At 33.1% G+C, this 20,741-nt stretch overlaps 1 protein-coding gene across 1 annotated transcript; it reads left to right on the forward strand.

The window, feature by feature from the left end:
* Positions 1-9,370: 9,370 nt before the first annotated feature.
* LOC114259552 (uncharacterized) lies at positions 9,371-9,952 on the forward strand. The gene has a single exon (XM_028199578.2). The coding sequence runs from the start codon at positions 9,371-9,373 to the stop codon at positions 9,950-9,952; it is 582 nt and encodes a 193-aa protein (XP_028055379.2).
* Positions 9,953-20,741: the final 10,789 nt, after the last annotated feature.

Here is a 20,741-nt window from a genome sequence, read left to right on the forward strand (position 1 = left end):
ACTCACCAAAAAAAAAAATGCCAATGGGTTTTTAGCCCAATGATGTCTCTCCGTCTCTTATTTATAAGAGGTCGGGGGTTTGTTAGAAGCAATGGTGTGAGAATTTAGAGTTATGATCTAATAATTGTGAAAAATATGAAAACAAAATTTAGAAAAAAAAAAAATCGAAAATAAAGGATCACGACAATTAGGTTGCGTTTGGTTGTGTTTTGTAAATGTGATTTGAGAGTATGAATTGTATTTTGAATTTGTGTGTTGTAAAATTATGATTTGAGTGTAGAAAATTTGTTTGGTAAAGAGTTTTGAAAATAGTTTTGGAAAAGATGTTTGATTTGAGTGGGGAATTGTTGATGTGATATTTGATATGTGATACAAAAATTTACAACTCATAACTAAATATACAACTCAAAATTATTTTAAAGCACATTAAAAATTAAAAAAATTTCAGAAATTTTTTTTCCAATTATATAAATCAATTGCAAAAAAAAAAAAAAAAAAAAAAAAATTTCCTGTACAGCAGAGGACATCCAGGTGGATGTCCCCATGGACGTCCGGGCGGTAGTCCCTAAGGACGTCCGCGTGGTCTTCCCCTGGCCAAAATTTGAACAAAAAATGCGGCTGTAATACAGAGCTCTCTGCAGAAGTTTGGAAAGTTGATTCCAAACACACAACCAAACATCATACTGAAATACACACGTGGAATTACATTTTGAATTCACAACCAAACGGAACCTTAAATTTTTATCCCGTGTTTTTAAAGAGAGAAGACAATAATAAGCAGTTGGGCCCTCATGTTAGGTGATGCACTTGAAATTGCTTTTAAGATTCATTAGGCTGGCAGCATGTGGGAAGAGATATCTAAATTTTTTAAATAGAATTAAAGTAGTATTAATAAATAAATAAATAAAAAGTTCTATTATCTGTTTACTTTTATTTGAGAATGAAATAGGATAAGAGGTGAATCAATGATCCTGGGTCTTCACGTTATCTTCGTGACTATTTCAGTTCAATAATTATTTGGTATTTTTAAGAGGATGCATGTGTACTTCAAAAATTGGCAATGACATCTTAGATTCTCGTGTGATAAAATAAATTAATTTTAATCAAAAAAATATTTGACAAATATATATAGTAACAAAAAATTTCTCGCATAAATTAAATAGTCGAACACTTATTTTTTGGCGAAGTGTAGCTCTTGATTAACATGAAAGTCCATTGGTTATTTAGATTTTAATTTGATTAGTAAAGTTTGAGAAATTTTAATTCCCCATTTAAAAAAAAAAAATGAAAGATTTAAGTCGTGCTAACTTAAAAAAAATAAAATACTCTCTTCAATAACTTTCCACTTTTTTTTTTTTTTTTTTTTGAACGAATAACTTTCCACTTGTACTCCTTTGGTTTTTTGTCATAAAACTAACCACTTCCAACTTCATTTCTAGATTTTTTTTTTTTTTTTTTTTGACATTTTAAAATTTTAGCCTTAAAACTCTTAAAAATAAATAATGGTAATTGAAAATGACAATAATGAAAAAACCATTTTAACTTTAAAAAATGAAAAGCAAAATTGAATAATAATTGAAAGAATGCCCACGAAGAAAAACCAATAAAAAAATTGACTTAAAAATCAAGGACAAAACAAGCTTAAAACTTAAAAGTAAAAGATATTGGCATGTCAATTTATTTATTGCATAGTCAATGGCTAATCCGTTGAACAATATCTTGTCCCTTAATAAGAGATTAGGAATTTAAATTTTGAATCTTATTCTCTTATATTTATTTGATATATTTTCCCTCATTTTGAGAATTACATGAAATAATGACATGGCTATGTTTAATCATCATCGTTTTAATTATGATTCAATAAAATTAATGTGATATATTCTAATAAAAGTATGCATATATATTGATTGTTATTTGTTTAAGATCCAAGTTATTTATATATAAAAGTTCAATTTGTTAAAGATTAATTATATATCAACATAATTTTTTATATAAAATTTTTATAATTTCTTATGATGAGTTTATTTAAATCAAAATACTTATTATTATCTTCACAATTTTATTAATTTTATTATTATAACATTTTAAATATGTATTATATATAAAATTGTATTTGCCAATCGTTATCCTTTGCCAAATATCTTTTACTTTCATTTTGTGTTGCTTTGAGCCACACAATTCCCTGCACATGAGGTCATAATCGCCTTAAATCGTGGGGACCTTGATACCATAAGCTATTGCTTGGTCCTGTCCATAGTCACGTGGTGTGGTGTCTTAACAGGGAAATGTAAGAAATTTTAAAAATTTTATCAAAATTTTTATTAAATATCTTGAATAAGGATAAATTTTACACTTATACGAGATATTTAGTAAAATTTTTTAAATTTTTAATATTTTTTATCTTAACAGTGTTGTAATAGATGAAAAAGATGAAATTTATAAATTTATGTTAAATGATTAAAGAATTATGTTAGAGATTTTAAATAATTTATTAAATTTTTTATCAAATTTCTCACATAATTTGAAACCTACATATGTGAGTTTGTGTGATATCTATAAGTTTTGATAAATTATTTAGAGTTTATAACATTTTTATAATTGAAAGATATAAAAAAACATGATAAATTATAAGAATAATGTTTGGGACTCACTCCTTTGCCACGTGACGGGGTGGTGATTGGAAGAGTTGAAAAAAAAAAATGTAACCAATAAGAAAGAGAGGGGTCAAAGGGTGGGGGAAAAGGGGATCAATCATTACTGAAATTATAATCGACAAGAAGCATAATCACGTAAAGTCTCTAACCAACCAATAAATTTTCCCTTGAAACGTGTATGGCTGGGATTTCACCGTGTGTCTCTTTCAGATCCAGACTAGCTTCGAGGAACCCAAAATCGAACCCAACCGGTCAAAATCGGCCCCAACAACTATTTCTAAATTTAACCAACAAAAAAAAAAAAATCGCCCCCAACAACTATTTCTAAATTTAACCAACAAAAAAAAAAAACTATTTCTAAAATAGTATAATCCAACGGTCTACATCCAATCGGCGGTCGCCGCCCCTACAGCATCTTCTGTCCTGGACTGGGGGATAGCCGATCGCAACAGTTGTCGGTAAATTAGGATGAAATTAATTTAAAAATATATTTAATAATAATAAATATAAAATAAATAAATAATAAATGACAAATTACATTAAGGTCAAGTTTGGCCTATTGTAAAAAAGTCAAAAATCAAAAAATTAAAAAATTAATATTATTCACCAAAAGTCAACAATTACGGCGGCATAATTTCCAATCTTAATTTTTCCCTATAAATTAATTTTTACAATTTTTTATTACACATTTTTTCATAAAAAGTAAAAAGTTAACCCAAACATCCATATTTTCTTCCTCAATTTTTTAGTCCAAAAAGATAAAAAAATACATTTTTTTAGGACACCCCAAACGACCCTAAAGTCTCGGTAGTTTAAGATTTGTATTTTTTTAATTTCTGATTTTTTTAATTATAATATATTTAATTTTAAATTTTGAATTTCGTTCTAGATAAACATAATTAAAGACACCATTACTTCATTTTAAAAGTAAAGTTGTCAATTTGATAAAATATAAACTAGTTTGATAAAAATAAATGCCAATTTTTTTTTGAATTTTTAAAAATTATTTCTATCCACCAAACATAAAATTATATAAAAATGATAAATCGTTTACATTTTTATTTTTTTTGCCAAATTAATTTTTAGTATGTGTTTGGATTATGATTATGTAATGAGTCATTGTTTTTATTATTGTTTTTAGATGGTTATCATATAATAGATGGTTGTACTTGTTGTTAATAGATATTTTTGGATAATTATCATGTAATAGATGGTTATTAATCTTTTAATTTGTAACGATATGTTTAATATATGTAATGTTTTTAGTTTTAAATTTTTTGATTTAATGGATTGGTTTAATAATGAAATTAAAATTGTCATCATGTTTAACTTTTGAAAAACTAAAAACTAATTTAACAAAAATAAATATATAACAAATTATTTTTATCCTCCCAAAAGATAAAATTATAAAAAAAAAATGATATGTTTAATTTTTTTAATCAATTTAATTTTTAGATTCTTAGAATTTTTTTTGAAAATAGGTTATGAAAACCAAACAAAAGATAACTTTATAACAAAAAAAAATCTAACATTATTCATTAAAAAAAAGGCCATTAAATTTTAAACAATATACAAATTAATTAATATAAAATAAGTTATATGACAACTTTATCTTGAAATTGACCATTTACAAATGAAACATTTTTTATTGTCCTTATTTAGAATAAGATTCAAAATTTAAACTCAAATATATTACAATTAAAAAATAAAAAATAAAAGGACTTAAGTTTTAAACGGAAATGAGCCGTAGCTCGACAGGGGAGGCTCGAATTGGCTCGAAAGAGGGAGAGGAAAAAGAGAAGGGAGAGGAGGGAGAGGAAGAACGGAGGGAGGAGATCGTCGCGCAGCACCACCGCCGTCGCCTCGCGGCCGATCGTCGCAGCTGCAGACCGTTGCCGCCGTCGTCGCAGCACCTTTGCTCCTCGCTGATCGTCGCAGGTGGAAGCTCCGCCACCGCCTCGCCCCACCTCCTCCTCCAGCAGATTTTTATGGCCCCCTCCCCTCCCTCCTCCTCCTCCTCCTCCTCCTCCTCCTCCCTTCTTCTCCTTCTCTTCTTCTCCCTTCTTCTTCATCTCCTTCTTCGTTCTGCAACAAAGAGACGGAAAAAAGAAAAAAAAAAAAAAATCGACACCCAAACGACGTCGTTTGGGTGTCGAGCCGGGTTTCGAGTCACGAATTTCGAGCTACGTAGCACTACCGAGTTTTAAAATATAGGAATGGTTAGTCTAATTCACCCAAAAATAAGTTACATTAATCAATTTGGTCATGCATGTCTCAGTAGTGGAATTGAAAATGGACGAAAAATTTAGGAGTGGCTCGGGTACTGTCCCTTTAAATAGGAAAATTTCATTATAAACCTTCTTTATTATGTGTATTTTTAAGTCATATTATTTTATTTTTTAGTTGTGATCAATATTTTTTTTCTTAATTATGATTTATAAGATTTTTGTTTATGTCTCATGTATTGTTTGATTTTAGTTATGACTAAGAAAATATGAAATTATGTCATTTTATTCTTTAATTATAAAATATATACTATACACACCATTTGAGGAGCATAGTTTTTCGCATCTAGATAAGCTATTTATTAGTTTATTTGTTAGAAGTTATCACATTATCTTTTTATTTTTCTGAACATATTTTGAGTATGACTTATAAATTAATTTTTTTTTATTTATTATGAAAAGAGGTAAAAAAAATTAAAAAATGATATAATACTCTTGAAACAATATCTTTTCTGTTTGGTAAGTAGATTTTTGATTTTTTTGGCTAAAATTCACAAAAAAGATAAAATAATTTATAAGATAAAATGTCACATTAAATTCATAATCATTTTATTTTTTTCTCACAAGCATTACATTCAATTACAAAAAAAAATTCCATCTTCTTTCGAAACACAAAAATTTTAATCTACTAAAATAAATAAAAACTAAAATAATCTACTAAAATAACAACTTTCTAAACACCCACAATATTTTTTTTTTGTTTATTCAATGAGTGTTTTGGAAGATAGTTAAAAGCTGATTTTTTGACTTTTTTTAATAAAAAATGTGGGAAATGATGTGATTCAAAACAGGTAAAAATGTTAGGAAGTGACTTTTAATCTACTTCTCAAAATGAATTAAAAATACTTATCCATCACAATTCTATTAATAATCTAATCGTATTAATTCAACAATCAAACGTAACTTTAAGGTGTAAATAAAATACATTAAGTTTCATAAATTTGTCACAATCTTAACAAATTCTCTTAATGTTTGAATTTATTATATTTTTTAACAATAAATTGTAATTTACACGTTATTTCTATTAATTTTGATAGCTTTTGTATTACCTCAAGAGAAAGCCTCCATTTGAGAAGTGTGTTGACTTTTTGACTTTTTGACTTTTTTGACTATTTTAGCTTAGGCTAAAAAGTTTAGTTTGGGAAGAGTTTTTTAGATTTTTTGTCTTTTTTATGAGAGAAGAGTGTAATGATTATGGATTGGATGTAATGTTTTGTTTTTTGTGACTAAAATAGCTTATTTTATCTTTTGTGACTAAAATAACCAAAAAAAACTTTAAAAAGTTCTTCCCAAACAGACCCTAATGTAATTACTAATTTGATAAAATTTATTGTATTTAAAAGAAATCATTTTAACTGATGATTTTATTACAATATATAATTAATTTTTAATGAGAAATTAACATTTTTGTTTTTTTCCCTAAAAAGATCTCGTTTTTTTGTTTAGATGGGAAGGTGGTTCCTCCATGGAATTAGGTTTCCCTCCTTACAATTTTTTTCTTGTATTTCACTCCACAGAATTAAGATTCCTTTCTTACATTTATTCTTTACATTCTTTACTTGCAAGTTTATTCGGCCCGGTTTTAGGCTTAATTTTAATAATCTGAACTATTCATATTTTAAGATTTGTTCAGTATATTATATTTATAAAAAATCAAGTTGATCGGATATCAGAAAGTATGTGTTCGAAAAACTGTTTATTAAATTCTTTAAAAAAATAATTTTTAGTTCGAGTTTTCCAAACATATGCGTTTTGATATCCGATCAACTTGATTTTTTTACAAGTATGATATATTGAATAAATCTTAAAATAAGAATGGTTCAAATTATCAAAATTAAGCCTAAAAGTAGACCTAATGGGCTTGCAAGTAGAAAATGTAAGGAAAAGAACTTGATTCCCACCCGACAACTCCTACTAGCATTTCATTGGTCAACTCTTTTTTTTTTTTTTGGTAGGTCCTAGGGAGTCCGGATCCTCTGCCATACTTTCCTGCCATGCCCCAAAACGACGTCGTTTTGGGGCAAAATTTCAAAAAAAAAAAAAAAAAACACAAAACAGAACCAGAGAAGAGAAGGGGACGAAGAAAGAAGACAAGAACGACGGTGCCGATTCGATGTATGGCGAGAGAGAAAGTCATGATGTTGAAGATCGAGTGACTAAGGTGCCGCCTTAGGGCTCTTGGGGTCTGAAATCACAAAAATCTCTCTTGATTTTCTCTCTCTTCATCTTCGATTTGGTGATCGGGGTCGGTGATGTCGGTGATCGGTCGCCCTTTCCAGTAGATCTGGATTTGATTGTTGATGAAGATGATGAAGATGATGATGATGTTGAAGGTGATGATGATGTTCAAAACTGAAGATGAAGGGCAAACCTTGTTGATGAACAAAATTTTTTTTTTTTTGTTGATGTTGATGATCTGGATCTGCAGAATTTTTTTTTTTTTTTTTTTTTTGTTGATGTTGATGATCTGCAGAAATTCACTATTGTTCTTCAAAAATCGAAGAGTATATATATATACACACACATACAACAATATACATGAACAAATGTCTAGTGCTATAAGATTCTCTCTGCCCTTCAAATAACTCTGTTTTTCATGGGTTCTCTTTGATTTTGTTCAATTTAGTGAGGTTTTGGTTTAATTTTTCTTAATTTGTTTTAGTTTTTGTTACTGGGTTTGTTTTATATTTTTGCTCATGAGAGCTCACAAACCTTTGAGAGGTCAGGGGAAAACAAAAAAAAACAAAAATGATCCAATATATATACATATGTATACATACGTGTGTGCATATATATATATATATATATAGATGATTGGGTTTGAAGGGTGGGTTTGTTTTGTTCTATTTTACACTTGGTGAAAATGATCCTATACATATACATATGTATACATACGTGTGTGTGTGTATATATATATATAGATGATTGGGTTTGAAGGGTGGGTTTGTTTTGTTCTGTTTTACACTTGGCCTTTTCAAATGAGAGAAGAAAACAGGTTCAAAAGGAAAAGGAAGAAAGAGAGAGAGAAAAAAAAAAACAGAGGTGTTCTTCCTCTTAGATTTGGTTGTTTGAATGGGTGTTTGAATCGCACTTTTTGGAGATTACATGATAATATCCAGAGGTGTTCTTCCTCTTAGATTTGGTTCTTCTTCTGGTTCTGGCCTCCACTTTCTTCTTTTTTTTTTTTTTTTTTTTTTAAAAAACTTGCCCCAAAACGACGTCGTTTTGAGGCACCGCAAGAGACCACGGCAGGAGACCACGGCAGAAGATCCGGACTCAGGTGCTAGGGGGCAGAGGAGAAAGGAGGTCGGAAGCATTTTTCATATTCTTTTTAAAACATGAAGATGTGTCATGAAGGGAAGGGAACCACTGCCGGACACATTTATATTTTTAAAAAATAAATAATTTTAAAATTTTAATTACAATTATAAAAAAATATCATTATTAAATATAACATAAAATATAATTAAAAAATTTATACATTATAATTAACATAGCGTTATAATTATAAAAAAAAAAACTTAGGATTATTTTGGGAAGTTAGCTTTTAGTCACTTTTTTTTGTTTGTAGCAAAAGTTAAAAGTTGGCTTTTTTGTCTTTTTTTTTTCATTTGGGAAGTTGGTTTTTAGCCAACGGTGAAATTACAATTTTACCCTCATGAGTCAAAATGTGTTACATAGGTGAAGTTGTAAATATTTTAAATAAATAGGGGTAGTTTGGTCATTTTATTATGATTTGGCATCATAAACAAACATTAATAAAAAAAGTCAAAAAGTCACTTTTTACCAACTTCTCAAATCATTTGTCTAAAAAAATCAAAAACTTAGTTAAAAACAAAAAAATCACTTTTTACCATCTTCCCAAAATAAGCCTTAATTAAGACATTCCTTTTGAAGAGGTGCATATTAAAATTTTTCCAAAGGCAAAGATTAACAAAACCTTTCTAAATATCTAGCTAGGGTCATGATTGCAATTTTCCCTTAAAAATAAAATAAAGTAGCCGTTGGGGTTGGAGTTCTCACTATTTATATCTCGAGTTGAGGGAGAGACGTAGGCTCATGATTCACGAAACTAGCATTCCCATCAGCCCTCTTAAAAATTAGGGTTCTAAAGATCTCCTATAAAATATCTATCTTATCTAATCTTAATCTAATCTATCCATGTTTCCCTTTATTTATCTCTGTGTGGCAGACGATTTTGACTTTTGTTAATATGTAGAACTCTGTTGATTAGAATGATTCAATAGGTTTTCTGAACCAGTAACTTGTTTAATAGAAAGATTTTTGTTTTCTTCCTTTTTTGTACACATTTTTCTCGGAAAATTTTCAAGCGATTGATCCGTATTTATTTGAGATCATTGCCTTTGTTTCCTTCACTTTATCTTCTTAGAACACTGTCAAATTTCAATCTGATTCTGGAACACATCGGCTATGGAGGCAGCTTTGTTACATTCGTCTCCAGATCAATCAATCTCTCCCAACAAGCAGTTCACAAACCGTAAGAGAAACAATCAGCCTCTCATTTCACGAAGCTCTGAGAACTTCACTCCTTCGAACTTCCATGGCGGTCTCCTTCACGCGCCTCGTCGTTCTCTCTCATTTCTCAATCCTCAGCCACCTCTTCTTCCTCTTCCGATCCCCAAACCTAACATTAACCCTCTCAGCAGAGGCCTTTCGTGCCCTTCCAAAAAAATCAAAAATCGAAAGAAATCGAAGACACCAGTGAATTCAGATTCAAAACCAGATCTGAAATCGACGGAGTGTGTGCTTATTGGATCGACTAACCCGTTGGGACCCGACCCGAAGGATCTTCCGAAGGATGTTTCTAGGGTTCTGTCATCATCGGCTGAGAAGTTCTCAGATTTATCGGAGGTGTTTAGTCTCTCTCCTCCGCCAAGCAGCTTGCCTTTGCCGACTTTTTCACTCAGGCCGAAGCTCAGTTGCAACCCTGAGGCTGCCGGAATCGATGGCGGAGCGACGGACAATCTCCGGCGGATTCTCCGACTCCGGTGAAGGATAACAAGTTTGGGTAATTCTGTGAATAAAAGCAAAACTGAGGTCATGTAATTTTGTGGTAACCGTCTGTGTTTTTTAATTGCGGTGCACGAAATGCAAGTAGTTTACGTGTAGTGTTTATCTCTTTTCGTTTGTGTTTTGATTTGTAATTCTCTGTTTTGAAGAGTATCTGAACTTGAATCCAGTGTTTGGTGATTCTATTAGCTGTGTTTATTTGGAAGATTTGCAAAGGGATTTAAAAAAGAATTTATTTTCATTTTCTAAATCTCTTTGGCAATTTTCAAAACAAACACAGCATTAGTGTGTCCAAACTTGCTTTTATTTTAGCTTGCAGTTTGATTAGTCCAAGTTTATCGTGTATAATAAATTATCCTTTTCTTGTTATGTAATACATTCCTTGCGAGGAAAACGTGAAGTGGGTTTATTAGGTTTCATAAAAAAAAAAAAAAATTTATGAAAATATTCATGAAAGTTTTGTGATTTTAGATTACACTTACAATAAAATACTAAATATTAATCAAGTAATTCAAGAACCATAAATCTTTCATCATCATTTTTATGAAAAAAATTTCATGATTCTTCGCTTTTCTCTTATCGAAACGTTACCAGAAAAGCTACAATTGATGGTTGGGCATAGCAGTACCTGCCGATGAATTATTTCTAATTAATTCAATTAAATAATAGTAATTGTATACTTAGCTCACATTTATTTTATAAAAAATAATAATATAATTGTGATTTTGAAAATCGATTATCTAAATCTTTCGAGGTATTTGCTAACCAGACACATTTTACATGTTTTGCAATATTAAACAATGTGGAAGGGATATTTGTTAGTATGTCTTATTTTAATACAAATTATGTGACTATGAAAGGTTTAATTAATTTAATTTGTTGTATAAATAATTTACACTATATTATACAAAATAAACAAGTCCACACATATTAATTCAAAATGTAAATGAGTTAAACTTGAGGTGTTTGGAAAGTGACCAAATAGTTAAAAAAAAATAAAAATTAAAACCTAGTTAAAAAATTATTTTAAGAATGGATTATGTGAATGTTAGCATTATTAATGTGAATATTTATACCGTCAATGTGAATGTTAACATGTCAGTATGAATTTTATATTGTAAAATATGAATGTTTATATCATTAAATTATTAATCGTTTAAAAAATATTTAAAAAATATTTGTAAAAGTTGTTCATATAATATTTTAAACATGAAAATTAGGATTTAGTAGATTAAATATCTAAATAATAAAATTTATTAGAATATAGTAATATTTTATGAACTAATTAAGATACAAACACTTGAAAAAAAATATTTTTTAATAAATTTCCCTTAAAAAATGACTGCCTCTTTGAATTTTTTTCTTCTCAATAGTCAAAGATAGTCATATATTTTTATTTTATTTTTAACTAAATATAATATCTTTAATCTTTTTATTCAATTATTTATCTCATCCATTATATGACTTAGGAAAAATTACTTATAAACCTCATTTGAAAAAATGTTAGTCTATTTTGTTTTACATATTTTTTTATAAACTAATTATTATTTTTTTATTTGTAGTATGTATTATTAATTTGATTTAGTAATATTATTAGAATTTATTTATTTGCCCTTATTTGAGATTTGGTTTTGATTTTTTTTAGGATTTGAGTGTGTATGGGTAAGGTACGGTTTAACATTTTTATTTTTTTAGAAATTACGTAAAGTGATTGCGGAGATTGTTGATATTACTTACTTGGTGTTAGCCTAAAATAATTGCATAAATTTTAATTGATAAAAAAAAAGTGGGTTTCATATCCACAAAGCGTAACTACTAAAAAGTGTAATATTTTGATATAATATTCAAACGTAACACTCTAATATAATACTAAAAAAAAATCTTAGTGTAATACCCTAATGTATCATATTAAAAAATTCATTATTGTAATTTTCTCAAACGTAATACTCTAATATAACACTCCAAAAGAACTCTTTTGCCTAATACTCTAATATAACACACAAAAAAATTCTTTTGTGTATTTTTTTTCCAAAAGTAACACTCTAATATAGCACTCTAAAAATCCTCCTTAGTGTAACACTCTAATGTAACACACAAAAAAAACTCTTTAATTTATTTTTTCCAAACGTAACACTCTAATATAGCATTCCAAAAAACCTTCTTAGTGTAACACTCTAATGTACACAAAAATAAAAAATAAAAACTCCTTAGTGTACTTTTTTTAAATATAACACTCTAATATAATATTGTAAAAATTCCTTAATGTAATACTCTAATGTAACACACAAAGACTCCTTAGTGTAATATTCTAATGTAACACACAAAAAAATTTCTTGGTGTACCTTTTCAAACGTAACACTTTAATATAAGATTCAAAAAAAATTCTTAGCGTAATACTTTAATGTAACACACACAAAAAAAAAAACCTCTTTGGTATACTTTTTCCAAACATAACATTTCAATGTAATACAAAAATAAATAAATAAATAAATAAAAATTCCTAGTATACTTTTCCTAAACGTAACACTTCAATGTAACATAAAAAAAAATTTAAAATTTTAAAAAAAATATTCTTAGTATACTTTTTCTAAATGTAACACCCCAATGTAACATTGAAAAAGATAGGATGTGAGATTTTTCAAACCATTTCAAAATGAGTACAAATATTCCTTAGTAAGTTTTAAGTAAATGTATAATTTCAAACTGTGAGTGTTACATTTGGAAAAAGTACACTGACAATTTTTTTTTAGTGTTTTTGTGTGTTATATTGGAGTATGTTACATTGAAATGTTATGTATGAGATTACACTGATTGAAGTATTACGTTTAGGAAAAGTACACTAAGATTTTTTTTTTGTGTTACATTGGAGTGTTATGTTTGAGAAAAGTACACCAAATATTTTTTTTATTTTTATTTTTAGTGTTGCATTGTTACGATTCGGAAAAGTACACCAATGGGTTTTTTAGTATGTTTGTTGGCTTTTTGGCTTTCAAAGGTTATTATTGTAATTGCAAGCGTGCCAGCAAGGATCAATCAGTCCTTACAGAAATTTGATTGCCAACTAATTATCAGACGATTGTGTTTTAGTTCTCTCAGTCTCAATGAAGATGACTTTTACCGGTGGCTTGGTTTAGGAGAATTAAACAAAATACTAATCAAATAAAGAACAACTAAAGCATTTCATTAGAATGAAAAATTTATAATGATTCAACCTCAGCCTCGTAGAAGTTTACAACGACAATCTACTTGAAAACTACTCCTATGAATGAAATGCAGTGCAGAATTTAAAGTACTGGAATGTAAAGAGCAGGACATGTAAAACTAAGTAAAGTAGAATAAGACTGGTTTTTTGGATCTGAGTCTAGGGCTTTTTTCTAGGGCCTTCTCTGCTATTTATACTGCTCAAAGATGACCATCGAACTGTTTTTTCAACCGTCGAACTGCTCCCCCATGATCGCTGATCATGTTGTCTCAAGATTAGCTCCACTACGTCATCACTTGCAGTTAGGCTTCCCTCCTAAATTTAAATTTAAATGTGAGTAATCGTTGATACCACATCACCTTGTATCTCTTTGTTGATCCACTGCTACTCAGATCTCATAACAACCAATACTAACTGCCACGTATACGATCAAGATCGAAGATTTGAATGGTCTCCCCGTACTACCCTTACTTTGCCACGCGTCGAATTGTAACTGGCTTGTACAAAATATGTAGCCAACATTATCCCCCGCACTAATATACCCAATACTTGGTGATATTAGTGGATCAAGGTCTTTTTCCCACGTCTTAGAACGTGCATGGGTTTTGCATTTTCCCAGAAATGCAACTGTCATTCACTATCTGTATTAAACTCTCGTTCAATCTTTTGAACACCCCCACCACCTTAGCATTCGAACAGACTGATACATTTCATGGTCGAATTAATTTTTTCCTCCAATGATCGAGCACACGAAGAGTCATATGACGATGTTGTTCCCCCTCAAAAGAACGTCTATGCATTAATTAACCACCTTTACCCCCATATCTATATTCAGGTCATGGATGCCTTTGCAGATTATCAACCCTTGGACTTCGAATATACTGCCCTTAATCCTTTTATTCAAAAACTTACAAATATGGACATGGGAAGTTCTTCTTCTACCTCACCCGTGGACTACGAACAAACTACTCTCAATCCTTTGATTCAAAAAGTTACAAATATGGATATGGAAAGTTCTTCTTCCTCTGTATGGGACAAGGCTGCGACTTCTTCCTCTTCAGGGGCTTCTGACTGGACAAGCTGGTCAAAACCTGAGGCTTGTGATTTGAGAGAACGGATCAATCATCACTTTGTCGAATTTACTGACCCTTTAGAGTTCCCCTCTTATGCGCGAAGCTCAATGGTCTATCCCTTCGTGCCCATTGACCATCGACACAGTTTGGTGGAGAATCTGCTTGTGGCATAGTATACATCCTCCATACCTACAAAGATAGTGCACGCCGCCCGATGCCTAGAAGAGGCACAAGGGTACAATCCATCATTCTTAGCCCAGAAGGCAAAGATTTGTTCTTCTGACTGGCTCGATTATATTAATGCCCTCGTTCCTTCTGCCCATGTTCCATCTCCTGAAATAGAAGCATCTACACCTTCCCCTCCGCTAAATCCTTGCTGGACAGAGATTGAAGCTTGCCCTCTCCGCAGATAAGATATTTCTACCTTACAAGCCTCCATCTTCCCCTACTCCAGCTGAGCGGAAGCAAGCTCAACTTCTGCTCACGGCTTTTTCTCACTTGCCATTCAATGTTCTTGAGGACAAAGTCCCTTTCAAGAACCTTTGATGGCTTGTGATATTCTGACTCGGGGTCATGTTCTCAATCCCCTCGCCCAAGCAGAGCTTCACATGTTTTGGACCAACTTCCATTACTTCTCTACTGGCATCGGACCTCTATGGCCACCACACAATCTTTAGACCAACTTTCGTCCCTTCGAATTCATGCCCAGTACGAAGTAGAGAACTTCATTGAAGAATTCAATGATTTCAAGAATAAAAATTCTTCGTACTGGGATGACTTAGAGATAAACGAATTGGAACAAGGATTGAGAGAAACAGCATTCGAAATAAAGGCTGAAGAGCTCTTTTACGAAGTGAGAGCACATCAACTCATGCAGCCAATGTTGGAAGAAATAGAGGATAGAATAAAGAAAGAACATAAATTCATTGATCATTGTTTGACTAAATTTCATGATCATGTTATTTATTCCATTCCCTATTTTTATGAGCTTGAGTTTATAGCTAAATAGGGTCATTCGATGTAACTGCTTTTGCTTTAATACCACTAAGACTTTTCTTTGTTTGGTATGGTTTGATCTTGTTTCCATTTGTCTTTAAAAACAACTTCAGAGTTTTGAACTGAACAATTTTATCCTTCGAACCTGGACTCAATCATTTTATATGAACCAAAACGACCATGATCTTTTCCAATTTATGGAATGCAGTTGATAGTTTTTGACGATTTTTATTCAGGATCCATACTTCGAATCTAACAACCTTACCCTTCAAAACTTGTTTCAATCATAACCAGCATATGGTCAATGATTTAATATGATCAATCAGTTTTAAATTGATCATTTTACTTTGAACAACAGTCCATAATTTCAAAAATATGGAAGCTCCTTTTGAGGGCTACACTGTTCTAGTTTAAAAAGACAATTTTTTTGGATATATATAAACCAACTATTGGTTTTGATGTTTTAAATACCAATTTCCATTCTTAAGGGATCTCTAGTTTTGCTTCGAAGAACATTACTTTTATTGAGAAAACCTAAAACAGGTCTTTAATCCCTTTGAAATAAATGAATACTTGAGCATTCTTGCATCCATTAGGTATGGAATGTACTTCAAAGCCGTTGTTATTTGACTTTTGACGCCAAAATCTGGTTTCAAAGCTAAATATTTTATTTCGAAGCTGGTATTATCATCTGGGCTGTGTTTTTCCCTCTAAAAGTATCAATATTGAAGGAAACTCTTCGTATTCGTACTTTTAATACTTAACAAATTACGCGATATATTTTCTAGACACAGGCTTTTAAAACCCTTTTATTTCGTGCTCTGAAATCACTCGCTCGTTCAAAACACAAACCCTTCTCATCTGTTAACCCTCTCTTCTTTGCCTCTTCCTTGCTGCTTGTTACCAATGGCTTCTTCTTCTCTCAAAGTGCTTGCTAGTGATCGTATAAGCCCAACCATGGCTTTGAAAAAATGCATTGATGAAGAGATCGCCAAGTTAACAACTGGTGAGTCAAGCGCCATAGACGACCGTCTCTTCGTCCCTTGCCACAGCAACAAACAAGAATACGTCTTGGGCCCCATCTTTCGAGAGGCTCCTGCTCAACTTCCAGCTTTATACCCTCGGCTGGAGGACCATTTTCTTCTCTACGAAGGAGGGCTTGATTGGGGAAATTGGAGGGTGACCCGACCTCATCGCTGCTGGCCAACATTGAGAGCTGAATGGGAAGAATGGTATGACAGAGTTGTTCCTGAGCGAGAAGACGACCTGCAAGAGCTCTATATTCTCGATGCCCTCCGTCTTTCCAGGTTTATCATTCCTGAAGACCCTTTCTTGATTCCTGTTGCTCTTTGTTTTTGGAACATGGCCTTCAATTTTTTCCAATTTCGGTATGGCATGATGGCTCCCACCGTTCTTGATATTTGCCATCTTTTAGGGCTTTCACCCCTTGGCTCTCCTTTCACTCCCAGTTATCCAGACCTCTCTGTTAAGTTCTCCCTTCCACATTTAAACTCCTTCTACAGTGATTTTGTAAAGATCGAAAATAAAAGGGTAGGTCCCGTGAAGGATAAAGAACTTTTTTCCTTTATTTTGTACTGGTTGTGTAAATTCCTTTTTTATACATCATCTCAAAGGATTATGCCTAAGTTCGCTCCACTTGCGAAGGCACTTGTTTTGAAAAAACGTATAGCCCTGGCTCCTTACCTCTTAGGCCATGTTTATAGAGCATGTTCCCAATTTTGTGAGAAACATCTCGATGTGAAGCAAGGGGGTCCCCTTTCGGTGCTCCAACTTTGGCTCTTCGCTTATTTCACTGATTTACATCACAAATGCTTAAGATTTCTAGTTCAGGACCCTAGCACTTATGGGGAGAAGTATGCTAGGATTGTTCTTTATCCTGCTTCCTTTGCTTATTATCTCACTTTTTTTCACCAGCTCCCTATTTCTCCATCTCCCACCTTCTTTTGTCCCTTCGATGCCAGCAAAGGACCTGCTTGGCTGCAAACCTTTTTGGCTGATAAAGAGTGTTTCACCTCACCTCGCAAAGATATGTGGGCTTCTATTTTTCTACCAAGGGAGCTGTTTATTGGCACTTTAAACCCTCGAGCTTATAAATGTATAGCTGAGTTGTACTGCCCTTCTCAGTTTGCCAGGCAATTTGGGCTCACTCAAGGGATTCTTGTTTCACTTTGCAGTCTCTCGAATGTCCATCTTACGGCCAGAGACCTGAGAATACCCAGATCAAAGCTAAAGGCAGCTATATTCAGACTGCTGAAAGAATCATATGAGTTCACATTTGTTCCCTTTCTTCCCTATGGCTTGGTTTTGAAAAGATTCCAAAACTGGTGGTCAGTCAATATGGAAGTGTGCCTATCAGCGCACCATCACGATTTACTGATAGGGTTAGGAGTGCCCTCTAGGACTAAACCCACAACAGCTGAGAACATGCCTTCTCTTTCCACAGTCGCCCAAACTGCTCCTACAGCCTCACCTCCTCCAGCTAGAGTCACTAGAGCTGCTTCAAAAAGGGTAAGTAATTCCAAGTCACTTTTTTTTTCGACTCTCTTGTTTGCTTCCTTTACACTCATATATTTTGGTGCAAGGTCTCCACAAGAAGAATCTCCTAAGAGGATTGAAATTCTAGCTGCTCTCAAGGACAAACAACAGCAAAAAAAGAAAAGAAAACTGGTACTTACTCCCGAAGAATCTGAGTCCCACACCGAAGAGAGGGAGATTGAGAAAGAACAGGAGGTACCATTGCAGAGGAAAAAGAGGAAGTAGATGACTGCCTCTTCTGCTGATTCAGTTGAAAACCCTACTCCTGGGACAGCTACCAAAGCAGCAGAAAAAGAACTTGCCCTTGAAGAGTCTGAATCCCATCTTGAAGAGAGAGAGGTTGAGAAAGAACAGGAAATGCCAGCACCAATAAGGAAAAGAAGGAAAACGACTGTCTCTCCTTCTGACTTCGTCGAAGACCCTATTCATGAAGCGGCTGATAAGGTAGTGGAACAAGAACATTCCAGGGCCATAATTGTCTTTCAGAGAGCTGAAAAGAGACGGCAGCAACAATTCTTAAGGGATGAAACTGCTGCTACTGATGCAATCCAGATGGAGGCCGCAAGAAGGCAACACATTGCTGAGCACTACTCCCTTCAAAGCTCTCCCATTGCTGCTATTACTTTTGAAACAAGTAACTTCTTTTCAAACCTCTACTGTTTCCCTCTTATCAAATTTTGGTGTTGAACTTGACATTACTGAGCCTATTCTTGGTACTTCTCTTCTTTTGCAGCAACAACTACTGAGCCTATTCTTCCAATGAGGACTCCTTCAGTTTCAGTTGAAGTTGAACAGATGCAAAATGTAAGGATTCTTCAGATAATGCCCCCACTTCCTAGACCTACATTCAATGTATCCTCCTTGAGGCCAAGCATTCCTGCATCTCTTTCTTTTGGATTAAATCCATATCTTCCTTACTTGTCTTTGGATCTACCTCAATTCATTTCTTTTTCGAGCCTTGCTCTTTCCCTTCCTCCTAAGGAAGTTCCACCTGCTGCTCGATCTCTGATGGTAGCTGATTCCCCTACAGAGGGTGCTGGCAGCTCTCCAACCCATGGTTTATTACCTTTACCTGCTTCCAACCCTTCTTCTCTTGACCTATTGGTGGCTAGGACCATAGAGACTGCTGAAGATACTCCACTTATTTCTCCTATCCGCATGCAGTCCTCTGTGCTTTCCACCACAGCTCTCTTTGCGCCCCTCATGTCTACGGATGAGGTAGATATCTTCGAAGCAAGAATAGCCAGTCTATTCGACATACCCTCTACCTCTCCAATAGCCAATGATGAAGCTGAGCCATTAGTCTTGGCTAACTCCTTGCTAGAAATTCTTGAAAGCCCCTCTTCCTCCAGTAGCAAGCCTTCCGAACTTCTAATGGACTTAGACACCTGCCTGGAACTACTAATCTCATTTTCGAGGATCCCTTTTGAGACTTTGCAAAGGCCTATAATAAGAAATGGGTTCCTTCAGTGCTGCAAAGTTGCTCAGCAGTCCGGCATGAATATCTCGAATCATATATCTCAGGCAGCAACTACCATCGACTTCTATATCAACATTTGCCAGGCTGCCAAGACTGCAGAGGAGAAATTAGTGAGAGACCAGAGCTTTGTTTCCACAGTACACGCTAAAGTCTCAGGGCTAAAGGAACAACATTCCTCTGTCTCTCATTTTCGCACTCAACTACTGGAGAGGAAGGCTCAACTTGAGGAGGAGTTATCTGTAGTCAACCAGGCCTTAGCCCGAGCTAATACCAAGTTGCTAATCACCAACCAAGAACTGGCCGATCGAAAGCAAGAAATGACTACAGCCATTAAGTTGTTTTCATCTTTTAAAACTAGAACATCTGTTGTAAAAGAACAATTAAGGCGTTGTAAAAGAACAATTAAGGCATTGTAATGATTTTTGGGCCAATTTATGGCAGAATGTATTTAACTCTTTATGAAAAATAAATTCTTATTTATCATTTGAGTATTTTTGTGTTCTTGTACTTGGAATTTATTTATCTCCTTGTGTTTCCTATATAGTTGGAAAATAAGGTTACAAATACCTGCCATTAATCTTTTTGGGATGTACATATCCATTCAAATTTCTCAAATGGTATGCTCTAAAAGGAAGGACTCTATGGATTTGGTATGGCCCCTCCCAGTTAGGTGACCATTTGTCAAACTTATGGCTTTTAATCCCTATTGGGAGTATGGTTTTCCACACCAAATTACCATCATCGAAGCCAATGTGCTTGACTTTCTTATTATAACTTTTGGTTGCTTTCTTCTTTTGAAAGAGAATGCTATTTAATGCCAGAATTCTGGCTTCATCTATTCCTTCTAATTCCAAGCACATACTCTGATAGTATTGCTCAGGATCTAGCTGGTCTTGGCATCTTACCCTCAAAGACTTAACATTAATTTCCATAGGCAATACAGCATCATCCCCATACACCAAGGCATAAGGAGTAACTCCTGTGCTTGACCTTGGGGAAGTTCTATAAGCCCACAATACATCCAATAATAAGTTATGTCAATCCCTAGGATTGTCTTTTACAACTTTTTGTATTCCTTTCTTCAAGGACTTATTGGATGATTCAGCCTGACCGTTGGCTTGTGCATAATAAGGGGTGAAATTAACAAGGCTAATTCCAAACTCAGCCACAAAAGACCTCACCATTTTTTCATCAAACACAGTCCCATTATCAACAGTTATAGTTTGTGGGATGCCAAACCTATGGATTAAATCCTTGATGAACCCAATGACCTCAGTCTGGTCTGCAGCCTTATATGGCTTAGCTTCGACCCACTTAGTGAAGTAATCGGTAGCCACTAAAATGAAACAATGATGCTTCAAAGTGGGTGGGTGTATTTTTCCCATCATATCCATGACCCATCCTTTGAATGACCAAGGCTTTACTACTGCATGCAAATCAGTTATGGGCACATGCCTTATTGTG

This window comes from Camellia sinensis, chromosome 3 (genome assembly GCF_055761805.1).
Source record: "Camellia sinensis isolate YWXY chromosome 3, ASM5576180v1, whole genome shotgun sequence".
NCBI lineage: Eukaryota > Viridiplantae > Streptophyta > Magnoliopsida > Ericales > Theaceae > Camellia > Camellia sinensis.